This window comes from Sphaerodactylus townsendi, linkage group LG08, assembly GCF_021028975.2.
Source record: "Sphaerodactylus townsendi isolate TG3544 linkage group LG08, MPM_Stown_v2.3, whole genome shotgun sequence".
NCBI classification, from domain to species: Eukaryota; Metazoa; Chordata; class Lepidosauria; order Squamata; family Sphaerodactylidae; genus Sphaerodactylus; species Sphaerodactylus townsendi.
The window spans coordinates 82,805,832-82,831,251 of NC_059432.1; the positions used below are offsets into that span (position 1 = coordinate 82,805,832).

General features: G+C 40.3%; 1 protein-coding gene across 1 annotated transcript; it reads right to left on the reverse strand.

Moving 5' to 3' along the window:
* Nucleotides 1–21: 21 nt before the first annotated feature.
* On the reverse strand, nucleotides 22–25,220 carry LOC125437698 (5'-3' exoribonuclease 1-like). The gene is made up of 24 exons (XM_048505548.1): nucleotides 25,083–25,220; nucleotides 20,406–20,638; nucleotides 19,320–19,417; nucleotides 17,090–17,199; nucleotides 16,896–17,006; nucleotides 16,389–16,471; nucleotides 16,166–16,253; nucleotides 15,908–16,076; nucleotides 15,044–15,111; nucleotides 13,342–13,470; nucleotides 11,234–11,303; nucleotides 10,483–10,588; nucleotides 10,134–10,223; nucleotides 9,720–9,876; nucleotides 9,053–9,172; nucleotides 7,885–8,054; nucleotides 6,527–6,647; nucleotides 6,339–6,437; nucleotides 4,941–5,044; nucleotides 4,067–4,198; nucleotides 2,764–2,926; nucleotides 1,227–1,340; nucleotides 737–835; nucleotides 22–141 (listed from the first exon to the last, which is right to left on the reverse strand). The coding sequence occupies exons 1-24, from the start codon at nucleotides 25,155–25,157 to the stop codon at nucleotides 22–24; spliced, it is 2,829 nt and encodes a 942-aa protein (XP_048361505.1). The 5' UTR covers nucleotides 25,158–25,220.
* Between the last annotated feature and the right edge of the window lie 200 nt (nucleotides 25,221–25,420).

Sequence of the window (25,420 nt, forward strand, 5' to 3'; positions counted from 1 at the left end):
CCACAAACGTTTACACAAAACTTACTTTTTCTTGGATCCTCGTCCAATAAAAATGCTTCCTGTAAATCTAGACACAAGATAGCCACTTACACCAAGACGAGAAGCCAAAACATATCCAGGATTGTACTTCACAGAATATTTCTGCAACAAAAAAATTGTATAACTGAAAAAGGTAAGAAGTCTTTCTTGAAGCCAAATCGCTTCTGTCTGACAGTGACCAGGAACGTCTTTTATCTTTTGCTACTTAGGTCTTGAAAGGAAGAAACAAAACACAAATAACCATCAGCAATAAATTTTGCTATCCTAACCTATCAGTTATCACAATAAAGACATTGCATAAGCTATCATTACGTTTGAGTAGCAGTGAGATTTCTTGTATTCCTGATTTGGCAATTTGAACTGTGGAAAATCAAGAAGTTTCTGAAAAGAAGTGAACAGAGCACAGAGCATTCTCTGCTTGTATTATTCTTCTAACCTGCAAGGATCATATCACCCACACATTTGCATAATTTTTATGCAGAGTCTTCAAAACAGACAGAAAACCTGTGTGTACTAGGAGTGTGCAGTTAGCAACTAATCAAAACATAAACCAAATACATCCAACTTTTCAACAGCATATTATCATAACTAATTCAAATTGAAAAATCAACACCTAATATCACGAAAGTTTCCAACCTGGCTATTATTCTAGCACCTGGCTAACTAATATAGCTTCTGCAGAGATATATCCACTTACGTGCTGATTTTGGATTAAGGCATCCAGCTGTGGTTCACATGGAATACTGAAAACAACACGAATTCTACCTTCTGAGATCACATCACCTGAATCTTGAACCTTAAAAAGGTGAAAAATATCAATGAGATGCATCCTAATGACCACCAGAGCAATGTACTAATAGCAAATGAGTCTCACTGTATTTTTCAGAGGGCTCCACGTGGTATACACAGCTTGCCACGTGTCCTTTAAAAATAGGCTGCCTAGAGTATGGGCAAGGGAAAAGGGAAGGGAGCTTGGGCCGGGGGGGGGGGGGGGGGGGGGGGGTCACCAACTTAAAACCCCCCACACCAAATAGATTGCTTGGAATTGCTAAGTTTCAGACCCATTAGGTATTCCAATCTAGCCTAGGTAGTCTGTTCAGTAAAAGCAGTTACTGTGTCAACAATGAGTCATTTTTGATTTGTAGAAAAATCTATTGGAAAGTTTTTTCAGAGTATTAAAAACTAACTTCTCCTGTGCACCCATAGTAAGGTGTTCCCAGCATGAAGACGGTACAGCCAAGAGGGAATAGGTCATCCAAAGTTTTGATCTTAGAGAAGAGGGAATCGAAAGCTTTTATATCCTGCAAGGAAAAAGCAGAAGGTTCAATTAAGGATTAAAAGTATACCTGAAGTGTAATCATACAGTACAATAGCTTGAATCCCATCCTGCCACTATAAAAGTAAAGATACCTTTTCACTCATTGTTTCTATATGGGGAGGAAGCATTTCTGCAAATTCCTTTTTCCTCTACAGTGCTACACAACATTTTATGTTGTTCAATGCCACCATCTAGGGTGCAGAGGGTTGCAGCAGGAAGTAGGAGACAGAAAAACTGAACAAGCAAGACTACATTTGCTGAACCTAACCTGCCAGTCCATTATAAAGCTTAATATGGAAGAAGATATCACTTTTTAGTAGTTCCATTAAAACTGAAGCTCTAGGGCTGATATGAACAATTCCCAAACACACTTAATACACTTTAATATGGATACAGGACTTTGATCCTTAAATTTCATAGCAGGCTCTGATTCATGACATCAGGCTACTTACTGAAAGAAAAGGCACTAGGTGTAAGAATATTTTTTTTTGCACTTTTTGGTTTGTGTTTAACTACCTTCAGGTTCGAATTTTGTGTTTAACTACCTTCAGAAAATGTTGGTAAAGCTGAATAAAGCCGATACCCATTAAGAATAACACATTGGCTTTATTTGGCCTTTTAACCAAAATTTTTGGGTTTCTAACACCTGAACTTTACTGAGTAAACCCCCACCCCACTCCCGGCTGCAAGGAGAGTTTCAGCTGAATGCTGGACTGCAATCCAGTCTTCTGTTGAAGCTCTTCTCTTCCTACCACCATTTTCCAAATCCACATGGACCTTGGAAATGGTGGCAAGGGTTGTGGAGTGGGGGCTTGAGCTCCAGCATGAAGACTATATTGGTGCTACCAAAAACCTGGGGGGGGGGGAGGGGTTGGTAAAGGGAAACCTTCACTGAAGAAAAAGTTAAAAGATTTTACTGAATCACCACCTCTGAAGGGCACATGATAATATCCCTTCACTGCGTGTCATAGTACGGATGATGCTGGCAGTGAAAATTGAAGCTAGAATGATACTCCCCAGACTCCTCTCTCAGAGGATACAGAGCTCTAGTAGCAGTAAAGGCTACAGATGGAATGGAGGCAGGTTTGCGGAGCTCAGTTTTATAAGGGTATTCTGCTATAGTTACCTTTTTTTTTTAAAGAAAAAGGTTTTTTTAACATAAAAGAATTTACAAAAATTCACCCTTGAGAATTACCTGACATGACATTATCTAGACCAGGGGTAGGGAACCTGCGGCTCTCCAGATGTTCAGGAACTACAATTCCCATCAGCCTCTGTCAGCATGGCCAATTGGCCATGCTGGTAGGGGCTGATGGGAATTGTAGTTCCTGAACATCTGGAGAGCCGCAGGTTCCCTACCCCTGATCTAGACTGGAATGGCAAAATGAAGCATTGGTGAAACTCACCTTGACAATTGTTTGGTATGCAAAAGGCAGAATTTGCTTGGACCACTGTTTCTCCAAACATACTTTGCCACCTTGATTCAACTGGTATCTACGTCCAGTAAGTAACTGCGCATATACAATTATAGAGGTATCATCTATAATTACACCTTTTCTTCTCTGGTAGCTGATGGAAAGAGGAAATGGTAGGTTAAAAGGTGTATAAGTAAAGAAAAAATGAATTAACACTGTCTCCTTAATTTTTACAATTCACTCCCATTTTGAAGAGATGATACTCTAAAACCACCAGAGTAAAATAAGTTTTACAAGGTACTATAGGTAGAAAGACACTTTCCAACCCTGCACTTCCATATTACAAATAAACACAAAAAAAAGGAACTATGTCCAGGATTCAAGAATACCAGTCATGCTGGTTAACAGTGATAAAAAACCCAAGTTTTGTAGATGAGAAACAGTTTTGTCATAGACATGCAATAGTTGTTGTTAAGTAAGCATATTTTTTACATTATTATATATATGCTATGAAGAAAAAATGCAACAGCAGGGTTAAAGGGCCATGAAAAACAGGAATTACAAGGTCAGATGTAATTAGGTAAGTTTAGCAGAACTCAATAAAATGCAGAAACTATTTATAACAGCAGCTATTATGAATTACTATCTTAGTATGTCAAGAGAGAATCCATTTTGTTTGCTAAAGGCCTAGTAAAATCCTTTTGCCTTTCTCATGAGCTAAGATATTTTTTTAAGTAGGTGTCATTAATTGGGAATTAGCATTCTATCTCTTCAAGGTCACTGTACTTGTTAGAAAGTTGGAGTCATCTTCGTTAATTTCAACCGGCTGGAACTAGTTAGTTTGGAGATGTAAAAGAGGGTTTCGTTTTAGCAGGGATGGGTAGGTTCAGTCACAATCTAGAACATTCTGTTCAAAGTGTGCCATGACTAGTTAATCAATGATCACCTGTTATGGCAAGCCTAAACAATAAATTAGTTCAATCACTGTTAGCAATTACTTTCCTCTTCTGTTCTATGCTTTTGCCTTCTACTCTGCCTGAAATTCTACTGGAACTTTGCACATGTACTGAAGACATCTAGTACCTTTCGCCTGCAAGTATTCCTTAATAGTACATAGACTTTAGCCTACAAGCATCATGGAGCCACACAGTTCCTGGGTGCCCATGTATCTGGCCTCTCTGCCAGCACAGTTGCCCCTTGCAACGGGTCTAGAGGTGAGTCTGCCCTCCCAAATTGGGCTCACAGTGTATTACAAAAAGCTTTCATGCTATAAAGATAAGCTGCAGAGTCTTACTATTCTGAGATCCCCTGGATTTCTTTTATCCATATACTCCGCTCTTTGTCTCCAACATGAGATACTTTAGTTGCTGGCACAGCATTTTCCATGTAAAGTTTCTGTGTTCCAGGTGGCTCTTCCAAATTAAACCTTAAAGTATGCAGATAAACAATACAACACAAAAATAAACCTATGTTTGCAAAAGTAAATTTCTAACCAACTTCTTGGGAATTTAATATACCCTTTTCAGGATAAAGATGATACCAGATTTGAGAATCCATCCACCATTTCCTGGATCATTTTTGTTCTAGAATGTTCCATTTGGGTCCTGGTGCCTACCTAGCTCTGTCCCCAATGCACTAGGACCCAACTAGAGTATTCAAAAACAAAGAAACTCCAGGAAACGAGAGAGGAATTCTCCAATCTGGCATCATCTTTATCCTGACAAGGGTCTGGCTAATGCACTTAAGACAGCAGGTGAAACAGAAATGCATTTTTAACTCTACCAATAAAACAACTAAATTGCAGAAAAATACAGACACTATGGCCCCTTCCGCACACGCAAAATAATGCGTTTTCAAACCACTTTCCCAACAGTTTGCAAGTGGATTTTGCCATTCTGCACAGCTTCAAAGAGCACTGAAAGCAGTTTGAAAGTGCATTATTCTGCATGTGTGGAATGAGCCTATGATTTGAGGTAGAATAATCCTGCTAAGTCTCTATACCACTTTCTCATCAAGATTGTTGACTTTTCTCCCACCAGAAGAGGAGAGCTGGTGAATAACATTTTGAACGTCCATACAAACAAGCAATATTTCCATAGTCATATTCAAACATGAATATTCAACAGAATATATCAAGAATTACTATGCGAGATAATGTGGTCTCTTACTTTGTTTCGCCATCTGATACAGCAACAGCCCTTGCTTCTTCCAGGTGTGGCCAATTAACAAAGACTGATTTCCCTAGCACCAGACTGGAGACATTTTCTACACTCTAAAGGAGAAAAGTGAGTTAATCAATGTGGCAAAGCTAATCTATGATAAATATTCTGTAGATACTAAATATTCACTTTAGTAATGAATTAATTTTGCCCTGCACTACAGGAGGCCACATTAGGGGTAAAGTAAGTTGTGTAGAGAGGAGATTTGCACATATTTGTCAGTCACTGCTGAGTAATTAATAGAGAGATTAGATTCAGCCTTAAAATCTTCAATATTGGCTCCAAAGAGCATTAGAGCTCAAATGTGCATAGATCATATGGTGGCGGTAATAACCCTTTCAGGATTTGTAATTTCCTTAATAACTACTTGAACTCAACAAGGGCCACATGATAGTTGCATTGTCTTCATCCAAGCAAGAATACCTTTGAAGGTAGGCCAGCCTAGCCCGGATGGTTATAAACATCCAACTGCTTTCCCACTCTTTTTCCTTTATTCCCCTTCCACTGACTTCATAAGACTTTGTAATACTGACAATAAACCTTCATAATGGCACATTGCAACCCTTCTCTATGAAGATTTTGTTTGTTTGTTTGTTTGATATCCTGCTCTTTCCCCGCAGGGCTTAGGGCAGGTCACTACATAAAAACTTAACGATCAACTAACTTTAAAAATACAGCCTTACTATAAAAACAATTAAAATCAATTTAAATACAATATTGAGCGCCCACACTATTAGAGTAAAGCTGATGGCAATTAATGAACCTTTCCACCCCCACCAGGAGACCGAAAGAGATGATCTATAAAATTCAATCTGGCTGGCTAGATGGAAAGGCCTGGTGGAACAGCTATGTCTTGCAGGCCCTGCAAAATTGCCACAACTTGCACAGGGTCCTAACATCGCTTGTCAGCTTGTTCAACCACACCGGAGCCAGGACTGTAAAAGCCCTGGCTCTCGTAAAAGCCGGTCAGGTATCTCTTGGCCTGGAAATCGTCAGGAGGTTCCCCTCCGATACAAATGGAAGAGCCCTGTAGGGCAATATGGGGGGGGGGGGGGGGGATGGAAAATAAAACTTCCTGAAATGCTATAGTGCAGCTGTTGTGGTGTAGTGACTGTGAAGTTCAGCTATACATCAGAGTGCTCCTGCTCCTAACCTTGCTTCTGCCAAGAACTCAGTCAGAAGCGTTAGGCAAACCTCTCTGTTTCAGCCTTGCATTATAGGGACAATACTTCTCTACTTTCCAGGATTGTTATAAAGATTTCAAAGATATGGTATGTGAAGAATTGTAAACAATGGAACATGCAATACAAGTGCAAAGTATTATTATTTAAAAAGCTAGATACTCACAAGTTCCTTTGGATCTTCATCCATTGTTATTTCTAACAGCATATTTTCTCCATGGCTGCTTTGCTGAAACACTTGCACCCCGCTTTTTTTAAGGTAGAACTAAAATAGGGGAATAAAGGTAATTCTTAAACTAAGCGCTGCCCACAGAATGAACTTGTGACAAAAATAAATATGACGTTTCATTTTACCGTATGCTTAATGTGCTTCAAAGTAGGGAAGCCACAGAAATACAGCTTCCCTAAATCCAGCTTAGTTATTTTATTATGGGATATATCTACATGCCAGGAGTCCAAAGATATAGCTTTATGCCTGTGGGGAAAAAAACACGGAATCAGAAGAAGCTTCAAGCAGAGCTACCCCAAGAAATACCCTCCATACACACAACACTGCTTCTAAAACAGTGGTTCTCAACCTTCCTAATGCTGCAACCCTTTAATACAGTTCCTCATGTTGTGGTGACCCCCAACCCTAACATTTATCCATTTTACAGATGGAGAACACTGATGCGGAGAGTCTTAAGCAACCCCTGTGAAAGGGTCGTTTGACCCCCAAAGGGGTCCCGACCCCCAGGTTGAGAACCACTGTTCTAAAATGGAAGAAGCCATTACCAATAGACCCTTTAATCTTTTGAGCTCTACTGAGCCCTGTCCCAAGTCTGTGAGGATCAGTGAACCTTCAAAAATATGTGAAACTGCAGAATTAGAGGAAAACGGTGCTCTCCTCTTGCATAAGATCGGGAGCTAATGGAAACAAGAGTGCAGGCAAGAGGTAGGAGATTTCTGCAGGTCCCCTACTGCCACTACATCTTGCCCACAACCCACATCATTCCCAAGGCAGCAACCCTAAAGAGCTGCTGCGGGGAGCAGCAGACTGTACTGCCATGGGAAGAGGCAATCAGCAGAGACCCCTTCTGTGGGATCTGCTGTGTTCACAGTGGTTTGGATTCAGTGCCTTTCATAACGAATAAACATTGAAAAACATTCAGTTATTTTGCTTACAGCAACCTGCCAGACAAGATGAAAGGAAGGGTATTAGGTATTGAAGAATGCATTCTCTGGACATTTAAGAACTCTACTAATCAATACCGTCTTTCAGAAAACATAAAGGGAAATGACAGCTTACAACACTTGATTCCCATTCTTCTCAGAACAGCTTATTATTATGATTTATGCTGTACTGGATCCACTGGTGCATGAATAAGTGCTTTTAAAAACTGATGGTAGTTAAATTCCATCAACATCTAATGAAATTAAGAGTCGGTGAAGCAATGGATTGCACCCTTTACTTTGGAAAATTAATACTTAAGAACCAGCATGGAGTAACAGTTAAGAGTGCTGGAATAGAATCTGGAAGGCTAAGGTTCAAATCCCCTCTTTGCCATGCAAGCTTGCGAGGTAACCTTGGGCCAGTAACATACTCTCAGTCTAACCTACCACACAGGGTTATTGTGAGGATAAAACAAAGGCAATGAGAACAAAGTAAACCACTTTGTGTTTCCACGGGGGAGAAAGGCAGGGTATAAATGATCTAACTATTGCGGTCTTACCTTGTATGACACCTTTCTATGGAAGAGAACTTCTCTGGCCATGGCGATAGGTATTGGAACTCTGTATCTTTGTCATACGTGCACATCAAGCACTCACTGTGCCTATTTCTTTGCCTTTCTTCCTCTGTCAACAACATACTGCAAAATTCCATTGCCTCTAGCAATTGTCTCTAACAAAAGCATTTGACAGACACAGTGAACATTAATGATCATGACAACTCTACTTAAAGAAAGACAACAAAATATTTTCCAATACTGTCTTTTTTGGGTTGCCGCTTCTAACAGAAGGGCTAGACTTCCTATTCAGGCACTGTTTGAAATAAATTTCACTCAAAATTAAGATCCACTAATTTCAAAGGGACTAATCTCAGCAGACCCAACACTTACGATCTTTGAGCCTTGGGGGATATTTGGAAAAAGATGTGATATCACATATTTCCCCTTTTTTCACTGCCAAGTTGAGGATACTTTGGTTAATATAACCATTATTAAGGGTGGTAAGGAAAAAGCACACAAGGTGAAAACAGCTGCCCCCAGTCTCATGCCATGATTGAAACAATCAGGAGTGTTACATGTACAGACTCCAAGTGTAATTAGTTCTGTCTGAATGACAACTGAAAATTGTCCTTGCCCTTGGAAATGACTGGGAGTGTGCCTCACGTTCACCCTTCCTCCCCCTTCTTTTATCATCCCCCTTCAACAAGAATGAACTAGGAAATGAATAATGTTCAGGGTGAACTATTTTAATTGTAAATTCTCTGTTGGACATTATTCCTCTTTTCTTAGTGGTGGAGGGAAAATGACAGAAGCAGTATGATAAAAGTTAGGGTGTCTGAAACTCATTTTCAATTTCAATATGAGTGCAGTTAAGGAATAAACAGATCCAAGGTACAACAGAACTATGCATTTTGTTTATTAGTATTGGTGGGGTGGGGACAGCATTTTACCTAGATCTCTGAATATCCATGAAGATTTGCAGAGAAGAGGTAAGGTGTCATGTATATATTGATTCCTCAGTAGAATATAAGCATTACTGATAATGAACACAACTCTTTATGCAGCAAGAATTTAAAAAGCAGAACATTCTAAGACTGCACCAATTTCTATTTACAAGATTATATATTTACAGTTGCCTAAGTTTAGTTAAAAATCTGATCAAAAATTTCACCTCATTAATAAATGGAATTAACACTACAGCTTCCCATTCTTGTTGCTTTCCATTTAGATCCGTTTTAAATTCTGTTGGATAATATTCAATAATGGGAGACTCTTCACTGATCATCAAATGCTAGAAAATACAAAAGGAACAACTCAGACCTAACCACATTGTACTAAAGTAATGCACATTTCAGTTTTCAACAGACAGGTTAGAACACAGTACTATTCTATTTTATTTATTATTTCTCCTATACACAGTCTATTTATTATTTTATTTATTATTTCTCCTTATAAACACAGTCTATTCAATCCCCTTTCAGCTTTTAGGAATTCAGAGCATTTACAGAGTGGTTACAGCAGTTACAGCAGCTTAAATTTTCTTAATGGCTTAGTGGAACAGCTAATACAGATAAGTTGTTAAAAAAAACTTGTGAATGAGCTGGGAGTGTGCATCTACTTTGCCTGCCGGAACCGGAACTCCCCAATGTTCCATTATGCTTCACTCCCTTATAAGCATTCCAGAAATTGAACAAGTCACTATTTTAATTGAGAAAGTGATTGCCATATAAAGAAAATAAAACGCATGATAGCAAAATAAAAGGACCCTCACAACTCCATAAAAGAATGGCAGCATTAACTGAACTTAATGACAGGTCTCTTAAAATATTACAGCTTACCTGGTAGCATTTAGGTAGCAGATCTTTACTACCTGCTGGAAGTACTGCAAGAAGCTGTTCAAATGGCATGAATGGTTTTCCTAAATCGAAGTGAATCTTCAGTTTACTGATATTGCGGATATCTGATAAATAAGGTGCATAATGATAGGGATAGTACCTGTGTAGAAGAAATACATTATTTAGATCTTCAGAATACACCGTTAATGCAAGGTTATTAGGGAAAAAACATATGTATTAACAGAACAGATATGTCATTCAGGCAGGATTATTCTGAAAGACAACTATATTAGTTGAGGTCAAATAAAGAGAAGTTCAAGAGATTGGGTTTCTCATAAGCAAAGAGAAAAATTATGATCCAAATGCATTTGGTCCCAAACTTCATCTCAGACCCCTCACTTATAATCATCATCTTACCAGCTCCATGACTGAACCCCATGATAGTAGTAGTGTAATATCCACTGTATTGCCTGGATGTAGCAGTGAGCCTGATCAGCCAGAAAATCACTGTAAAAGAAACAGAAATGGAGATTTTATATTGTATTTTCTCTTGTACACCTCTATATCTAATCGAGTAGCTGTATTAGTAAGTTATCTCCAACATTAAAAGTCCACTGAGGAATTATGTTCTCAGGTGAGAAAAAAATGTCATCTAAAACTTGGTAATATTTATCAGCAAAATTACTAAAAGGGGTCGCTTCTCTTGGATCTCATGTCACCAGTCTTACTGGTATTGCCACAAAGACATTTTAGAGTTAATACTTACTCTGAAACTACTTCTACACCCATTTTTGTCATATAGTATGTTCTTTTGTATTGCCTAAATTCTGTCTCAAACAAATCATCATCTTCTGGCTCATCTTCTAATACAGCTAAAATTAAAAACAAAACAAACAGTTTTTAATATATGTTCAGCACTCAATTGTTGTTTTATTTCAAAGCTTCTACCAATATAGATTTTTTAAAGTAAGTGCAAATAGCTATTTGCCTCTGTGTTTGTGGAAGATGCAGGCAAATCCACAGCGGGTTCAATACAGTGACTCCTACCTACTAGGTCTTTACCAAAGAAGACGTCTTTGTGGATGGGCATCACTGGATTCAAATTATTTTTTTTTAGTGTGCCTGCATGCAGATTAATTATCTCCATCACATTATTAGCCAGAGAGCCACTTGTGTGCATATACTGAGCTGGAAGTTTTTCCCTCTCTACTCAACACATGCTTCTTCAGTACATGAATGACTATTTCCACAGGAACATCGTCTCATGAAATGTATTTTGTTTCCCTTTGATCCAATTCACACAACTTATTTAACATGCTAAATCAATTTGCCAGTCACTGCACTCTCAAAAGTGAATAAATGGCAAGTATTTAGTAACTTAGGGTTTTTCAAACTTCTAATATTTTAAATGGTCTTCACTTAATGAATAATGTCTACCAATTACTTTCAGATTCCCCCAGATATTTTACATACACAAATTTAAACAGCATAAGCACTACACAGTAGTCTGGACTTACTTTTGGAAGTTGCTATTTCCCCATTGTCAGTTTTCTCTAAAGCAGCCAAGAACATGGCATTTTCCTGAGCCTGTTAAAATTACAGTTCATACTTTTCACACAATTACAGCTCATAACAAAGCAATATGTACACGATACCAACACAGTATAAAGCTAACATTTCAGTAGTGTAAAATCAATAGTTACCTGTTTATGCGAAGCTTTATTTTAACAAAATTCAGGAAAACCTTAATACATCAGGTTTAAAGAAACATTTTAATGTATGTTTGAGTTTAGATAAACTGGACCACAATTCATAGTAGAAACAAATTCCACAAAAAGCTTAATTGGGTGTCTTAAATGAAAATCATATGATGCTGCCTTGAACAACATTTTGCTTCTTACTTTTATGAAATTTTAAAAGATGTGGGTTGAACAAATGGATAGAGAAAATTAGAATAATTATTAACGTCTTCTCTGTTTATGAATTCTATTCACTGTAAATTTAAGAGACAACTATGCAAACCCCAATCATATTTGACAGATGTACCTCCTTTTCTCAAACTCACGTCCTGCAAAGATGAGGACAAAGAGGAAGCAACACAAAGTCAGTCCCATAAACAAGGGAAAATCTCTTCCAGTGCAGTCCTAAGCAGAATTACACCATTATAAGCTCACTGATTTTAATGGACTTAGAATAGTATAATTCTGTTTAGGATTGCACTGCTAGTTACAGAGAACAGTGAGTGAACCTGCCCCAGTAACTACCGTGAAGATCAGAAAGTCTGAATACTAAAAACACTTTGACTGCTTCCCTATCACAGTGATGGCGAACCTTTTAGAGACTGAGTGCCAGGGGCGGAGCAAGGGAAAATTGCGTCCAGGGCATGCGTGCGCCCTGCGCCTCTGCCCACACCCCGTCACACCCCTGGAATGCACTTGCCATGCCTTTGTAGGGGCATGCACCCATATTGTTGTGCACCCCTCACTCCCTTGATGCTATGCCACTGCCAATTGCCCAAACTAGGGCGATGGCACGTGTGCCCACAAAGAGGGCTCTGAGTGCCACCTCTGGCACGCATGTCATAGGTTCACCACCCTAACCCTATCATTTGTTCCTCTGGCCTCCAATAAGAAGTGATGAACAAGATACGTTGCCATGGGACTCCCGCATGTCCTAAGCTCAAGCCTTCCTCCCTAGGGCAGTCCTGACACGTTCTCCTCAACATACTGCAGTTCTCCTGCTTTTTCACAAACTACACAGAACTGACTTATTCAAGCGGGCTTTTCTACATAAGCAATAGGATAGCACTGTACAAAAGGTTTCACAAAGTAACTTGGATAAATTATTGGGGACTGTGGTACGTACTACAGTGTATAGTTTGCTGTGGTTTAGATTCCACTGTATAATTCTGCATCATTTACAGCCCAATCTAGAGGCAGGTGGGGCTGAATCCATCAGTGGAGGGTTGCACCAATATGGGTGTCTACCTCGCAAATACACCAGCGAGGTGGGCAAATACATAAAGGGTGGGCTCCGTGTAGCAGTGCCTGAACTGGGAAGTTTGGGCTGTGACAGCATCCGTGGGGTGCAAAATCTCGTGGGGTGGGGGCAGTCTGGGGGCATTTTCAGAGGCAGAGCTGACTGCAGGCAGCATCCTAAGGGCTTTCAGACTGGCAACGCTCCCCACGCCGTGTAGAAGAGTTACGACACGAAAAAGTGTGTCATAATTGTGTCACTTCAATAGGGTTTCTGGGCAGCAGAACATTTTCTGTTTTCACCCTTTCTGCACGACCTGAACCCCTGCTGGTGGTGGCAGGACTATGCCACTGGTCACCATCCTCAGCCGCTATGTACTGCCCTCCTCCCTGGACTGGCCCATGTGTCATGTTAACACTTATCCTTTAGTTCAGTTCTGTTTCTTTAAACTTTTGTTGAAGTCTACAATCCAAATCCTAGTTAACTGTTTGTTGAATACACTTCACGGATACATGCCAAATGGCTCAATGGACCTATTAAAAGACTATAAAGATGTTTCCACAAAGCACCAAAAACTAATTTTGCACTTTTAATTCTCTACTAAGTGATTCTTTTCCATACAACAATTAAAGACATTTCAACTACTAACCTCCTGTTTCTTTTGCTTTTTTGATTCTTCAGCTGCAATGCCAGCAGCCTCATTCAGATATTTATTGCCCACTTTGCTTTCAAACCACTTGAGATCTACAAAGATTTCACTGAAATGTTCACGATCAAACTGTTAATGAAGATAAAAAATGAAATTATATAGAACATTTGCTAAAATAACCAAAGAATATGCAAGACAGGCCATAACCATTGTACAATATTATGAAAAGGCCACTGAGTTGGATTCGACAAATGACAGTCACCAGAGACATAGCTGGGCCACTCTGGCTTTTACGCGTCCCACCCACCCTGCGGTGCCCCCCTCCCCCCGGTGGGCTTCCCCCACACACACTTACTTTAGCAAAACTGAGCAGGCTGAAGAACAGGCCTGCCTGTTCTGGTGGGAACTACATTTCCCAGGGGCTCCTGGGAAATGTAATTCCCACCAGGTCCTTTGCAGCCTGGAAGGTGACAGGCAAGCTTGTTCTCCAGCCTGCTCGGTTTGCTAAAGTAAGTGGGGGGGAAAGAAGATTACCCATGCCACGACACTTCCCCACACTTACTTTAGCAACCTGAGTAGGCTGGAGAAACAGGCCTGCCGGTGTGGGAACTATATTTCCCAGGAGACCCTGGGAAATGTGGTTCCCACCAGAACAGGCAGGCCTGTTCTCCAGCCTGCTCGGGTTGCTAAAGTAAGTATTTGGGGGAAGTGCCACGGGTGGGGGGGAGCGCTGTGGGGGGGAGGGGGAATTTTCCACCCCCACGTGACCCAAAGCCGTGCGCCCGATGCGTGGCACACACACCCCACTCCCTGGTAGCTTTGCAACTGACAGTCACAAATTCACTGCTGTGTCTTGAAGCATGCAGGGGAATCACTCTGGCACCTAGAAGCTGTCTGAGTGGCAAGTTTCCTGAAGAACCTGCCATTCACTGGCGGTCTGGATCAGCCGCAGGGGGGCAGGACAGAGAGGACCTGAGGAGCACAGTCTCCATTCTGATCCACTACTCCACATCATCAGGCCATGCTACTGGGGCCAGCTGCTCAGTCGGATTCAGACATCCCTCTCTCGGTTGCATGCTATTTGGCACAGTGTCCTGTGTTGCTTTAATTTTGTCACAGCTTTAGGATGGTTTCAGGCATTGGGCCAGATCCACAAGTGGCGGGGAGGCAGGGATCCTCTTAAGGTTCTGTGGGGAGGGGGGCATGCCCAGGTCAGGGGCTGTTGTCTGGCTCCACTCTTAGGGGACAAGGGAACTATGCAGAAGCATACATCCACGTGGGTCCACTGGTTTGCCATTTCAGGTTCACCCCCAGAACACGGGTTGGGAAAGGATTCCACTGGTTCACAGGCAAGTCACCCAATGCTTGGATCTGTGTCCTATGTATTTTTCCAACATTTTAAACTGTGGCAACACATAATCTCTGAAACTTCACATTCAGAATATGCTGCATTCACCTGCAGTATGCTTGCCAATTCAAAATATGGAAGACAGCCCTTAGACTCCCAATCGTACTACCCTCAAGTGGTCAGTCACGTTTGTCTACTTAATAGGTAGAAATCTACTTTTTTAAAATGAAAATTGAAATTCTCAGAACCCAAGAAAGAACGTGCAAGCTGAACACACATAGGAGGCCAAATACTGAATGGCCACCATATTATACAAGACTAAGGCTTTGTAAAGTACACACAAAATGTACTTACATCTGACAGTTTTGCCAGGTACTTTTCAAAACGTGGTAAGTTGAGGTGCCCATTTTCATTAATGTAACCTATTGAAGAAGAACATCTTATTTATTTTTACCCTATTATTCCTCTCAGGCTGCAATGACAGTAGCATGATTTACGAGGTTCGCTTCCATCCCCTGCTCCACCACTTAATTTCATCTTCACCATCATATGAAGTAAATTCGGATGAAATGTAATAGCTGACTCAAAGTGACCCAGTGATCGTCACAAGAGAGTGGAAATTTACATCGCAGTTTTATCCCAACTCTTTTGACCACTGTGCTACCGTGCTGTAATGATTAGTAATATACCTACAGAGATTCACATGATTTTGGATCCAATGAACTGTAAAAATAAATTCCATTCAAGAAAATGATCCTTTCCCCCCCTCTCTCTGTGGCCCTAAATCCCCCCAAAGTTGTTCCTGAGAGAGGAGGACTCTCCCATATCACGTGAGTATTTCCCTAAGCAGAGCAACATGTTGCACAAGTGCAATTTCTGCTAATCTTTCTTTTAGCAACTCCCCATGTCACAGCCCACCCTGTTACTAAGAATTTTCCAATTCTCAGAAGCAACTTTTTGAGAGGTACAGGAGATTGTAGTGGAAAAGAGTAGACACATTTCATGAATTTATTCCATTCACAGTTCATTGGAATAAATAAACAGTGCCCAGAACAGACAAAATGTTGAAAAGAAGCAGGAGTTTCCCAATGAGAACACACAACAACACACCTAAGATGGAGTCCACTACCATCTTTTCCATTCTGTCACTCTCTAATACCTATGACAGCTTGCTACAACATACAACATGAAAATAATAACATAAGGCAGGCAGCTTACCGTCAAGTTCAGGCAATACAGCCATGTATGTTCTATAAAGTAATGGCAGTGCATCATGGTTAATATGCAAATGAGGTAGATGAGGTATAAAATCATTTCCAACAAGAAAGCCCATTAAGATCCAATCATCTATTATGCTTTCAACTTCATATTTAAATGAGAGCTTGTCCTGTTAAATGGAGCAAGAATGTAATTTATTAATATCAGTGTCATATGTAAACCATTTAACAATTTTGCCTGCAGACCACTCATACTTACCTTAACTGGTGAAAATTCATACTCAATATATTCTCTCATTAGTGACAAATGCAAAAGATGAAAAGTTGTTTCTTCAGGAGCACATACTCTGTAAATTGTCAAGGAGAAGAACTGGTAAAACAGTAAATATTAAATCATCCAGTATTGAATATTAACACTTATGAATGGCATTTTGGTTTAACATTTTACATGGACTGAATCAATAGTTTTTACAACTAATTACCTTTGTGACTTTTTGCCACCAAATCTGACCTCTTCTCTTAAAAGGGAGAAATTCGGCTCATGGCTTGTTAGTCCAAGCATAATCTGTTGAAACAAGTATTCTGAAATAAACTTTTGAACTCAACTGTCTCAATAACTTTTTTTTGCCAGCTTTAAAATCTAAGTTCTTTACAGCAGTACAAAAAATCCTGGTTCAAATGCTGGTCCATACTGAAGTCAATGGGTGTTACTATGCCTTCTTACTTCAATTAAGCAGCACTCACTCAGCTCAACACATGGCTTCTAAAATACTGTATTCCTGAGACTGAAATCTTAATATGTATATGCATGCACTTTTTCAGTGTATAGGGAAGGATATAAATCCAATAAATAATTTTTTTGTGCATACACACACCCACACACACCCGTGTGTGTGGGTGTGTGTGCATGTGTATCTATATATCATTTATTCCCAAATATATCATTCCTTCCCAAAAAAAACAATCAATAAAATTTGAAATAAACATACCAAGTCAGCATCTAAACCATACAGACAGTGTCTTGTATTTGGGTCATGGTCAGGCTTTGCTTTTTCTGATCTAATAAATTCCATAATTTTATGCTCTCCTTCTCCTGGAGTCTGAATGAAAAGTAAAACAAATTTTAAAATTCTGCTTTGTTAAATATTAATTGTAAGAAACCTCTATTAATATAAAAAGTAACCTCATGTCCTGATAAGTAGACAATTACTCCTTGCCAAGATTTGTCTGTAGAAATCTTCATGTTTACAAAATACTTCAGATGTTCATGCAATCTGGCCATGAACTCAGTCCCTGGTAACAGAAATCTCAGAGTTACGCTTTAATACATGAAAATCTCAAAACATGATTTTTGTAAAAAATTCAGTCATGGAAATATTTATAGCAAATGTAAGGGACACACAGTAATTCAGGATTGGATCTGTTGAAGCAGAAGTACAGCAGAGTTTGTAGATGGGATAGAAGAAGATGGAATAGAAGGATAGGATAGGGTAGATAGAATAAGACGGGATAGGATAGGATAGAATAAGATGGGATAGAAGAAGGCTTCCATGGGATAGACAGCAGCATGATCGATAAGAAGTCAAAAGACTTCTTTAATAGTGTGGCTGTTTCTACACGGGCAGAAAACAGCGACCTGGGGATGGTAAAAACACGGTCCCTGGGGCGTTGTTCGCCCCCCCAAGTGGTGCGAAGATGCCGCTTTTAAAACTCGCTCCCTGAGCAAGGTTTTTCAAAAGCAGCTTCTTCCCGCCAGTGCGGTGCGAAGCACACTGGTGTGAGGGTGCCGCTTTTGGACCCTCCAGTTTACTGTTCACCTACCTCTCCTCCCTGTACAGCTCTGGACGGCTGGAGGGTCACACCCACGCTGCCCACCGTCCCCCAGAGGGCAGCATGGGCATGTCCCTCCAGCAGTCCAGAGATGTGCAGGGAGGAGAGGTAGGTGAACGAGACGACCCATGAGCAGATCCATGTGGAGCCACCTCTGTGAGTTGCAGCAGCCTCGTGCGAACGGTCTTGTGCATCCACCAGCATGAATTATGCTGGTGGAGAGTCGTTTCCTGCCGCTGTGCAGAAACGGCCTAACAGTCAGAGTCTGTTGGACAAATGAAGAAGTGGAGTGAGCACTGCCAGAAAAATAGGACCTGAAAAAACTTGTTTAGGATAGTAGCTAAGGAAAGTGTGTGCATGCTGGAAGGAAGTGTAGGAGAAACAGAGCAGTTACTGTTATTTAAACAGGCTTTAAGAGCCCCATGATGCAGAGCATTAAGCTGCAGCACTGCAGTCAAAGATCACAACCTGAATTCGATCTTGATGGAAATCAGTTTCAGGTAGATGGCTCAAGGCTGACTCACTTCCATCCTTCTGAGGCCAGTAAAACTTGAGTGCCCAGCTTGCTGGAGGTAAAGTGTAGATAACCAGAAAAGGCAACGGCAAACCACCCCATAAACATAGTCTGCTTAGTAAACATGTGCTTAGTATCTTAAAACCTGGAACCCTTTTATCTCCTACCAGATGAAATGTAAAAAAAGATTTGCTAACTGTAGGCTTTATTCATTAAAAGCAGTGTGTAGACTCAACTGTAGTAGAAATAGAATACAATTATAAGTATTTTAGTATGATGAAAGCAAGTAAATGAGGACACAGAGAAGAGATTAATCCTGCTTTGTGAAGAAGTGGGAAGTTTTTGTATTTAGGGCAGATCATTTGTTAAAATGCAAATGTAAAGTACTGACATTGTATTTTTAAACCGTATATTAATAAAGTGGTTAAAAAAGTAGACATTGTGATGTGATGTCACCTCATGAGTTAGTAATGACTTGGTGCTTGCGTAGGGGACTACCTTTATCTTAGACAGACTTTGCAGGGATGGTAGGTAGTGATGTGGTTTTCTTATATTATTTTCCTTGTTTAATATACTTTATTGTGCAAATCTGTTCTATTATTTAAATCTTAATGAGTCTGTAACCTGGAAAAAAATCTATACATTTAGTGCTCAACCGTATCAGCTGGCATGCTATATTAATAATTGAGGATACCTTGGGGACAAAAACGTTTAGAATGTGTTTGCTCATGTAAATCTGGTCTTATGCATGTCCACTTTGTTTCCAGAACTGCCTAGATAATCACTGCCCAAACTAAATCCTGAAACTCTGCTGGTGTGAACTGCTGATGAAATTTAAAAGGGCAGTCTCATAACAATGACTTTGAGAGCTCTGCTGCATTCCAAAGCAGTCACAGTGAGTTCTACGTAAGAACTCTGAAGACTTGAAAGTAATCTCCTAAATATCTAAAGATTTGAAAGTAATATCCTTTGATGTCAAATGAGTTACCAGATTCTTATGATTTGCAAAAGAAAGAAGACATTTTTTACATTGGTATGTGAAAGTAATAACAAAGCAAATTTTCCCTACCTGGTGTAATGCAATTGGAATCAAATCTGGCTTCTGTGGGAAGAATTTCTCCTTTTTCCAATGCCTTTTTAATTTTGTCCTCTGCCTCCTTTGCTGACCTGTGACATCATCACAGTTTAGCTTTTATTTAGTACTTTAAAGCATTCAAATCACTTCACAAACATTGTTAATAATCCTCACAACATATGGATGAGGTTGAGGTGAAATAAGGTTTGAAGACAATAGCTTGCTTAAACCCTAAGGGTTGCCAATTTCTAGGTGTTTGCTAAAGTTCTCTTGTTACTCCATCTGATCTCTAAGCAAGGGAAAACAGTTCACCTGGATAAAATGGCTGCTCTGGTATGTGGACTCTATGGCATTAAACTGCACTGAAGTCCTTCCCTTTCCCAAACCCCATCCTCCTCATGTTTCACCCTTCAAAGCTCCAGGTATTTCTCAGCCTTGAGCTGGCAACCTTAAAGAGACCTAATGAATCCAGATAAGCTTTGTACCTGGGTTTATTGATACACAGTTAGCACTTTTTAAAAACTATATATTGCTGTAAGCTATCAATGTAAAATAAAAAATATGTAAACTATTGGCTCCTTAATAGCAAATGATAATTAAAAATATACACAATATTTAATTACAATTCTAGTAAAGCCAGAAAGCTTTATTTATCAATTTTTTTTAAAAAAAGTTAAGCATGCTTTTACTTCTATTGAAATCAATGGTTTGTTCTCAGGTTTCTTTCTTTGAATTCCTGCCCTTAAACTGTACATTTTAACACATACATGGAATTTTCAGCAAATATGTTTCTACATACATAAAGAACCTCTAAACTATACAATATTGTAAAGCTTTAACACAATAAGCGAGGAAAAATGTACAAGAATTTAGACTGCACAAATGTTAAAAACCCTAAAGAAAAAAGTGAAACGAGTATTTGAAAGTCAGCAGTACAACCAAATTAGTAACGTAAAGGTCTGAGGAGCAATTTTCAAGAAACAAAATGATAAACCGTATCTCATCTCAATGTAATTTTCACAGATGCCAACCAATGAGGCCGAGAAGCCCAGTGAAACAAGCTTCAAAAAATGCACACACCTAAAGCGCCTGCCACGTTGCTGGTTCATTTTTGCTCTTGGAGCCACTCCATCAACTGCCATGAAGAAAACCTTTCTTGGTTTAATAATACGAAACAGCACTTCCACATAGTGAAATATATCAGCAAAGATCTTGTCTTCAGAGATTCTGAAGTGGACATCATCATCATTAGGGTGTGAACACTGATGAATTATGCCATTCATGTCCAGGTACAAGTTGTCAAATTCTGGAATCTAACAAATACATTTACCACCATTAATAATGTAAAGTCCATAAACAGTTATTAGTATGTCAAGCAAGAATTACATCTTCTACAATTCACAATCACACCAATTCATTATAACACCTGTTGGTCTCTAGTTCAATATTGTATTCGATAGTCTGTTTGGCATGACTGCCTTATTGCTACATTCTATTTTTATTCTTGGCCAAAACAATTGTAAAGAAATAAACCGGGGTTGTGTTCCCGGTTTCCAAAGAAACTGATCTGTTCTTTACTAGTGTGTGTGTTAAGTCATGGTGACCCTATGAATCAACGTCCTCCAAAATGTCCTATTGTTAACAGCCATCTTGCAAGTTATTTTAAAAAATGACCTGCTTACAACTTGCAAAAAAGCTCTGGTTTTGAGTGCTTAGGGATAAAAAGCAAAATGAGATAAAAGTACAACCAAATAAATGTTACGGTGGTTTCTTTTACCTACTAACTATGGGTGTTCAGAACAGCTGGTGATGACAGGGCTGAAGACACAAGAAAAGTTTCGGAAAATAGCATATTTCTCCCTCAGGTATTACTAAACACACCCATAAGTATTACTGATTGTAATTCTCATCTTTTCAGAAGCAACCCTGTAAATGTAATAAGTGAGACAAGTTTCTGATGCTATCATAGTGCACGTAAGACCTTCATTATTTCCATAATTTATATGACCTAAATCCTCACTATAAGTACCTGCTTAAACTTCTATCTCAAAGTGACTTATAATAAACACAGTGGCTAAAAGGAGTCTGAATTTTGTTCCAACGAAACAAGTAACATAATTAGCATTTATAGCTCATACCCATCCTTCTAAGTAAGCAAAGCAGAAAATTATGGACATGTCTTAGCAAGCAAAATCCAAACGTAACACACTTCCTCCTCCCTTCCATTTGTGTAGTTTCAGTAATTGACAACCATCTTTATTTACAAAATATATACCTCATCTTTCTGCCCTCATCATAGCCAAGGTGGATAGCAGATTAGAAACATATGCAAAAAAACCATGTCTGACATGGACCCCGTGTTGCAGAGGATCAAGAAAAAGTAAGTGTCCTGCAACATGTTCTATTGCCGCCACCCCCACCCCGCTTTTCTCTAGTGCAACCAGAAACACTAGACCTTTGTTGGGTACTTACAGTACCTCACTAACCCCAGAAGTTTATTGGGATGGTTTGGATTCTGTCTTATGTTAGAATGGGAAATGACTGTTTGACCATTTCCAGCTGAGTACAACTTGAATATCTTTCTATAACCAAAGTTGACAAACCACAACATACTATAGTCTGGACTACAGAGCACCGTCAAGGGGCAACAGAAATGGATGGCCTCGCCTTGCTGAAGCAGTGTCAGACTTTATACCTTTGTGTTCCTTTTCTACAGTTGTTGGTATTTATAGCTTACCAGTTTGATGTTTAACTATTATCACACTGATTGTGAAATGCAGTCATTACCACCACCAGTGCTCTGTCAACAGAATTTATTTACTTGGAACAGTAATACACTCACAACAAGCCACATATGGCTCTTCTGAGGACCACTTCCCAACACAGCACCCACCCAATGTTTTGGAAAGGAAGGCAAAGCTCATGGTTTACAGTACAGCTTGAGGTTGGCAGTAGTTCCTGCCCTGAAATAGTTGCCACTGGAGGAACTGGAAGACCAGTAAACTGTGAGCCTCACTGAGATTCAGGGGTCTCATGCTAGGGATGGAAGTAAAGCAAGCTGGCCACAGCACACTTATGTTATTTGCCTTTCTGATTAGTCCACTTGCTCTCATCCAGGAACCTGGGCATTCTCTGTTGCCTGAGCTATTGTGACTCATGCTGAGGGGAGACAGTGAACGCAGAGACAGAAACTCCTTCCATCAGTCCAGATACACAAAGGTTTAACAGTTGTGGGGAGAGACAACTCAACACGCACATCAGTATTCTGGTGATTTAAAATGTTATCGTTATATATTTATCATAAATACATATCTCACTTTATTATACATGTGAGTTTGACAGGACGGTGTGCGAGCCATACAGTAATCCTGTGGCTCATTACATGTAGCACTTCCCTGACTACCAAGTATCAGAAACAGACTTCAAACCAGGACATGCTATTCTGGTTTGTAGCAAAAGCACTAACCACAGTTAACAGATTAAATTAGCATGTTAATAGCACAGTTACAGATTAAAATATTAACTGTTGCCAAGAATAAGAAACTGAAAGGGAAACAGAAACAGAACAGAAGAAGGAGTGAGCAAGCCCACAATTTGTTTCAAATCATCTAAACAACCATTTGGAGAATCACTTGAATCAAACCTTTTTTAACCCCTGTACCCCTTGGAAACCTATTTCCCTAAGATTGTACCCCCTTATTCTTCTGTGGAAGGAGATTTTCCTGTATCTTCCATCAGTAACCAAATAAGAAAAGTTGTTAAGATGAAAGCTCTTAGTTGCTGCTGTGTTAGTGGAATGATGAAATATTTGGCCCTGATCTGTAAGGGGCATGAATTCCCAGAGTTCTTGGAGAATACACTCTCACATTTGTAGGCAGCACAGTTTGACATTCATGATCTCCTAATCTTTTCTTAATTTCTTGCAGAATGAAGTTCTCGCAGGATGCCAAAGACTACAAAACTATGCCAGTTTTGCTGATCTTGAATTGTATTCATTTGGATCATTCTGAGAGGTGAGTTTGTTTGTTTGTTTGTTTATATTCCATCCTCACCAGCAGGGCTCAGAGCGGCAACAACACAGAATCCATACACAGTAATAAATAACAACAGTACAGCGATTAAGACAGCAAAACCAACCACAGATGGCAAAAAATCCCCCTCTTTTACTGCACCCATGGGAGACCAACAATAGTGAGGTCAGGCTGGCTGGCTAGATGGGAATGCCTGGTGGAAAAACTCCATCTTACAGGCCCTATGGAACTAATTCAAGTCCTGCAGGGCCCTGATCTCACTGGGGAGCTTATTCCACCAGGTACAGACCAGGGCTGAAAAGGCCCTGGCCCTTGTAAATGTCAAAACAGCATGTGAAATAGTAGGCTAGAAGGATCAGATCTGAAGTGCAACTTTAGACAGTATTTAATTGATTGGACTCAGGCTTTCATTTCTAGAGGAAATAGCCTTGATTCTTGGCATTGTGTTGCATAAGTTTGGAACTCTTGAGTATTTTGCGCAGAAATAATTCTTGAATTTGCTCTACTTGTTTTAAATGCCTGAATCTAGACTGGGATCCCATACAAAATTTGTGGGGTTATTTTGGCTTTAAAAACCTGGGCCAGAGCTGGGACAGATTGGTTGCCCTTGCCGTATAAAAATTGGGCAACTCCTGCTAGTGAGCATTTAGCTGCTGTTGTCACTTCAGATCCATGGATAGACCACTTAAAACTGTGCTGAAAAGAAGTACTTAAACCCCCAAGTTAAGGAATTAGAAAGTCTTTTTCATCTACTTCCTCTACCTTCCACTTACCTACAAAACCTGGATCTCTTGTATAACTGGTGTGTTTGCAAGTTGAACAGAAAACAGAGAGATGCAAAATAAATGTATTTTGTTAGAAGAAAAGAAAGCAGAACTTTTATTCAGCTACAAGGGGACTCTTGTTTTGGAAAAATAAACGAAAACATATTTAGACCGTTGCCAATATGAACACGTTTATCCATTTCTGCTAGTTTATAAGCTCTCTGCATATTAAAGTCAAATTACAACGTTACACAAGAGACCCAGGTAACTTTATATCAACATTTTGCTGCTACTGTTTTAAAATAAATGCAACCACCAGAATCTGCAATTAGCAGCACAGGAATGACAGAAGGCGAGGATGGCAGTGCTCTTTTCCTCTCAAAATTACCTCCTCACTTTTCTCGCAGATCACCCAGCTACGAAGGACCTGAACGCACAGTCCAGCCAAGGGGAGATAAAAGGACCTGCTTCTACCTGCGAACCTCAAGCCCCTTCCGCACATGCAGAATAATGCACTTTGCCGCTGTGTGGAATAGCAAAATCCACTTGCAAACAATTGTGAAAGTGTGCTGAAAGTACATTATTCTGCGTGTGCGGAAGGGGCCTCAGAGTCATTCAGCACAGCAATCGTTATAAATATGCTATCCAGAAATGCCAGCCTGAATGTGCGTCTTCGCCGAAACTGGGTCAATCACACACGCAAGGAACGGCTTGGTATTGCACAAGGAAAGTCGTTCCCCCCTGCCTCGGATGCACCCAGGTAGAGTCTCCCAAGCGCGGGGTGGCAGCCGCGTCTTAGCAAACGGACCGGGCCCCTCGACCAGCCACGGTGGGAGAAAGAAAATGCCGAGGACGATGCACAGTGCGGGCAGAAATGCCGGGGACGATACACAATGCAAGCAGCCCCTCCAGATATAACCAGAAAGTGGAGAGGGACGGAAGAATCCCCCGGGCACGCTCACCTGATGCTCCTTCAGCACCTGGCTGAGGCAGGGGTACCGCTCCGAGATCCACCGGTAGAATTTGGGCACCCCCATCGCTGCCGCCGTCTGTTCCCTCCAGCCGCCTACTCCAGCTCCAAAACAACCACCCCTCACCACCAAGACACTTCCTTCCGGCGGGAACCTCAGAAAGCCATAGAGTAGCAGCTCAGGCTTAGAGCGCCCGAGTCTGCGTCAAACCCTGATTGGGGAGTTCTTCCCCCAACTGGAACTATTGTGAACAACACTGTGCACGGCCACAATTTGCCTGCTGGTTAAGCGTCGGCGAGGGAGTTTTCCCTCCTTCCTGTTACAAACCG

Coding starts and splice junctions, on each gene's coding strand:
- LOC125437698 (XM_048505548.1), bottom strand. CDS start 25,157: ATGGGGGTGCCCAAATTCTACCGGTGGATCTCGGAGCGGTACCCCTGC. Junction 17,007..17,089: donor TCTACTTATCAGGACATGAG/GTTACTTTTTAT, acceptor CTTTTCATTCAG/ACTCCAGGAGAAGGAGAGCA. Junction 16,472..16,895: donor ATGGTTTAGATGCTGACTTG/GTATGTTTATTT, acceptor TTGTTTCAACAG/ATTATGCTTGGACTAACAAG.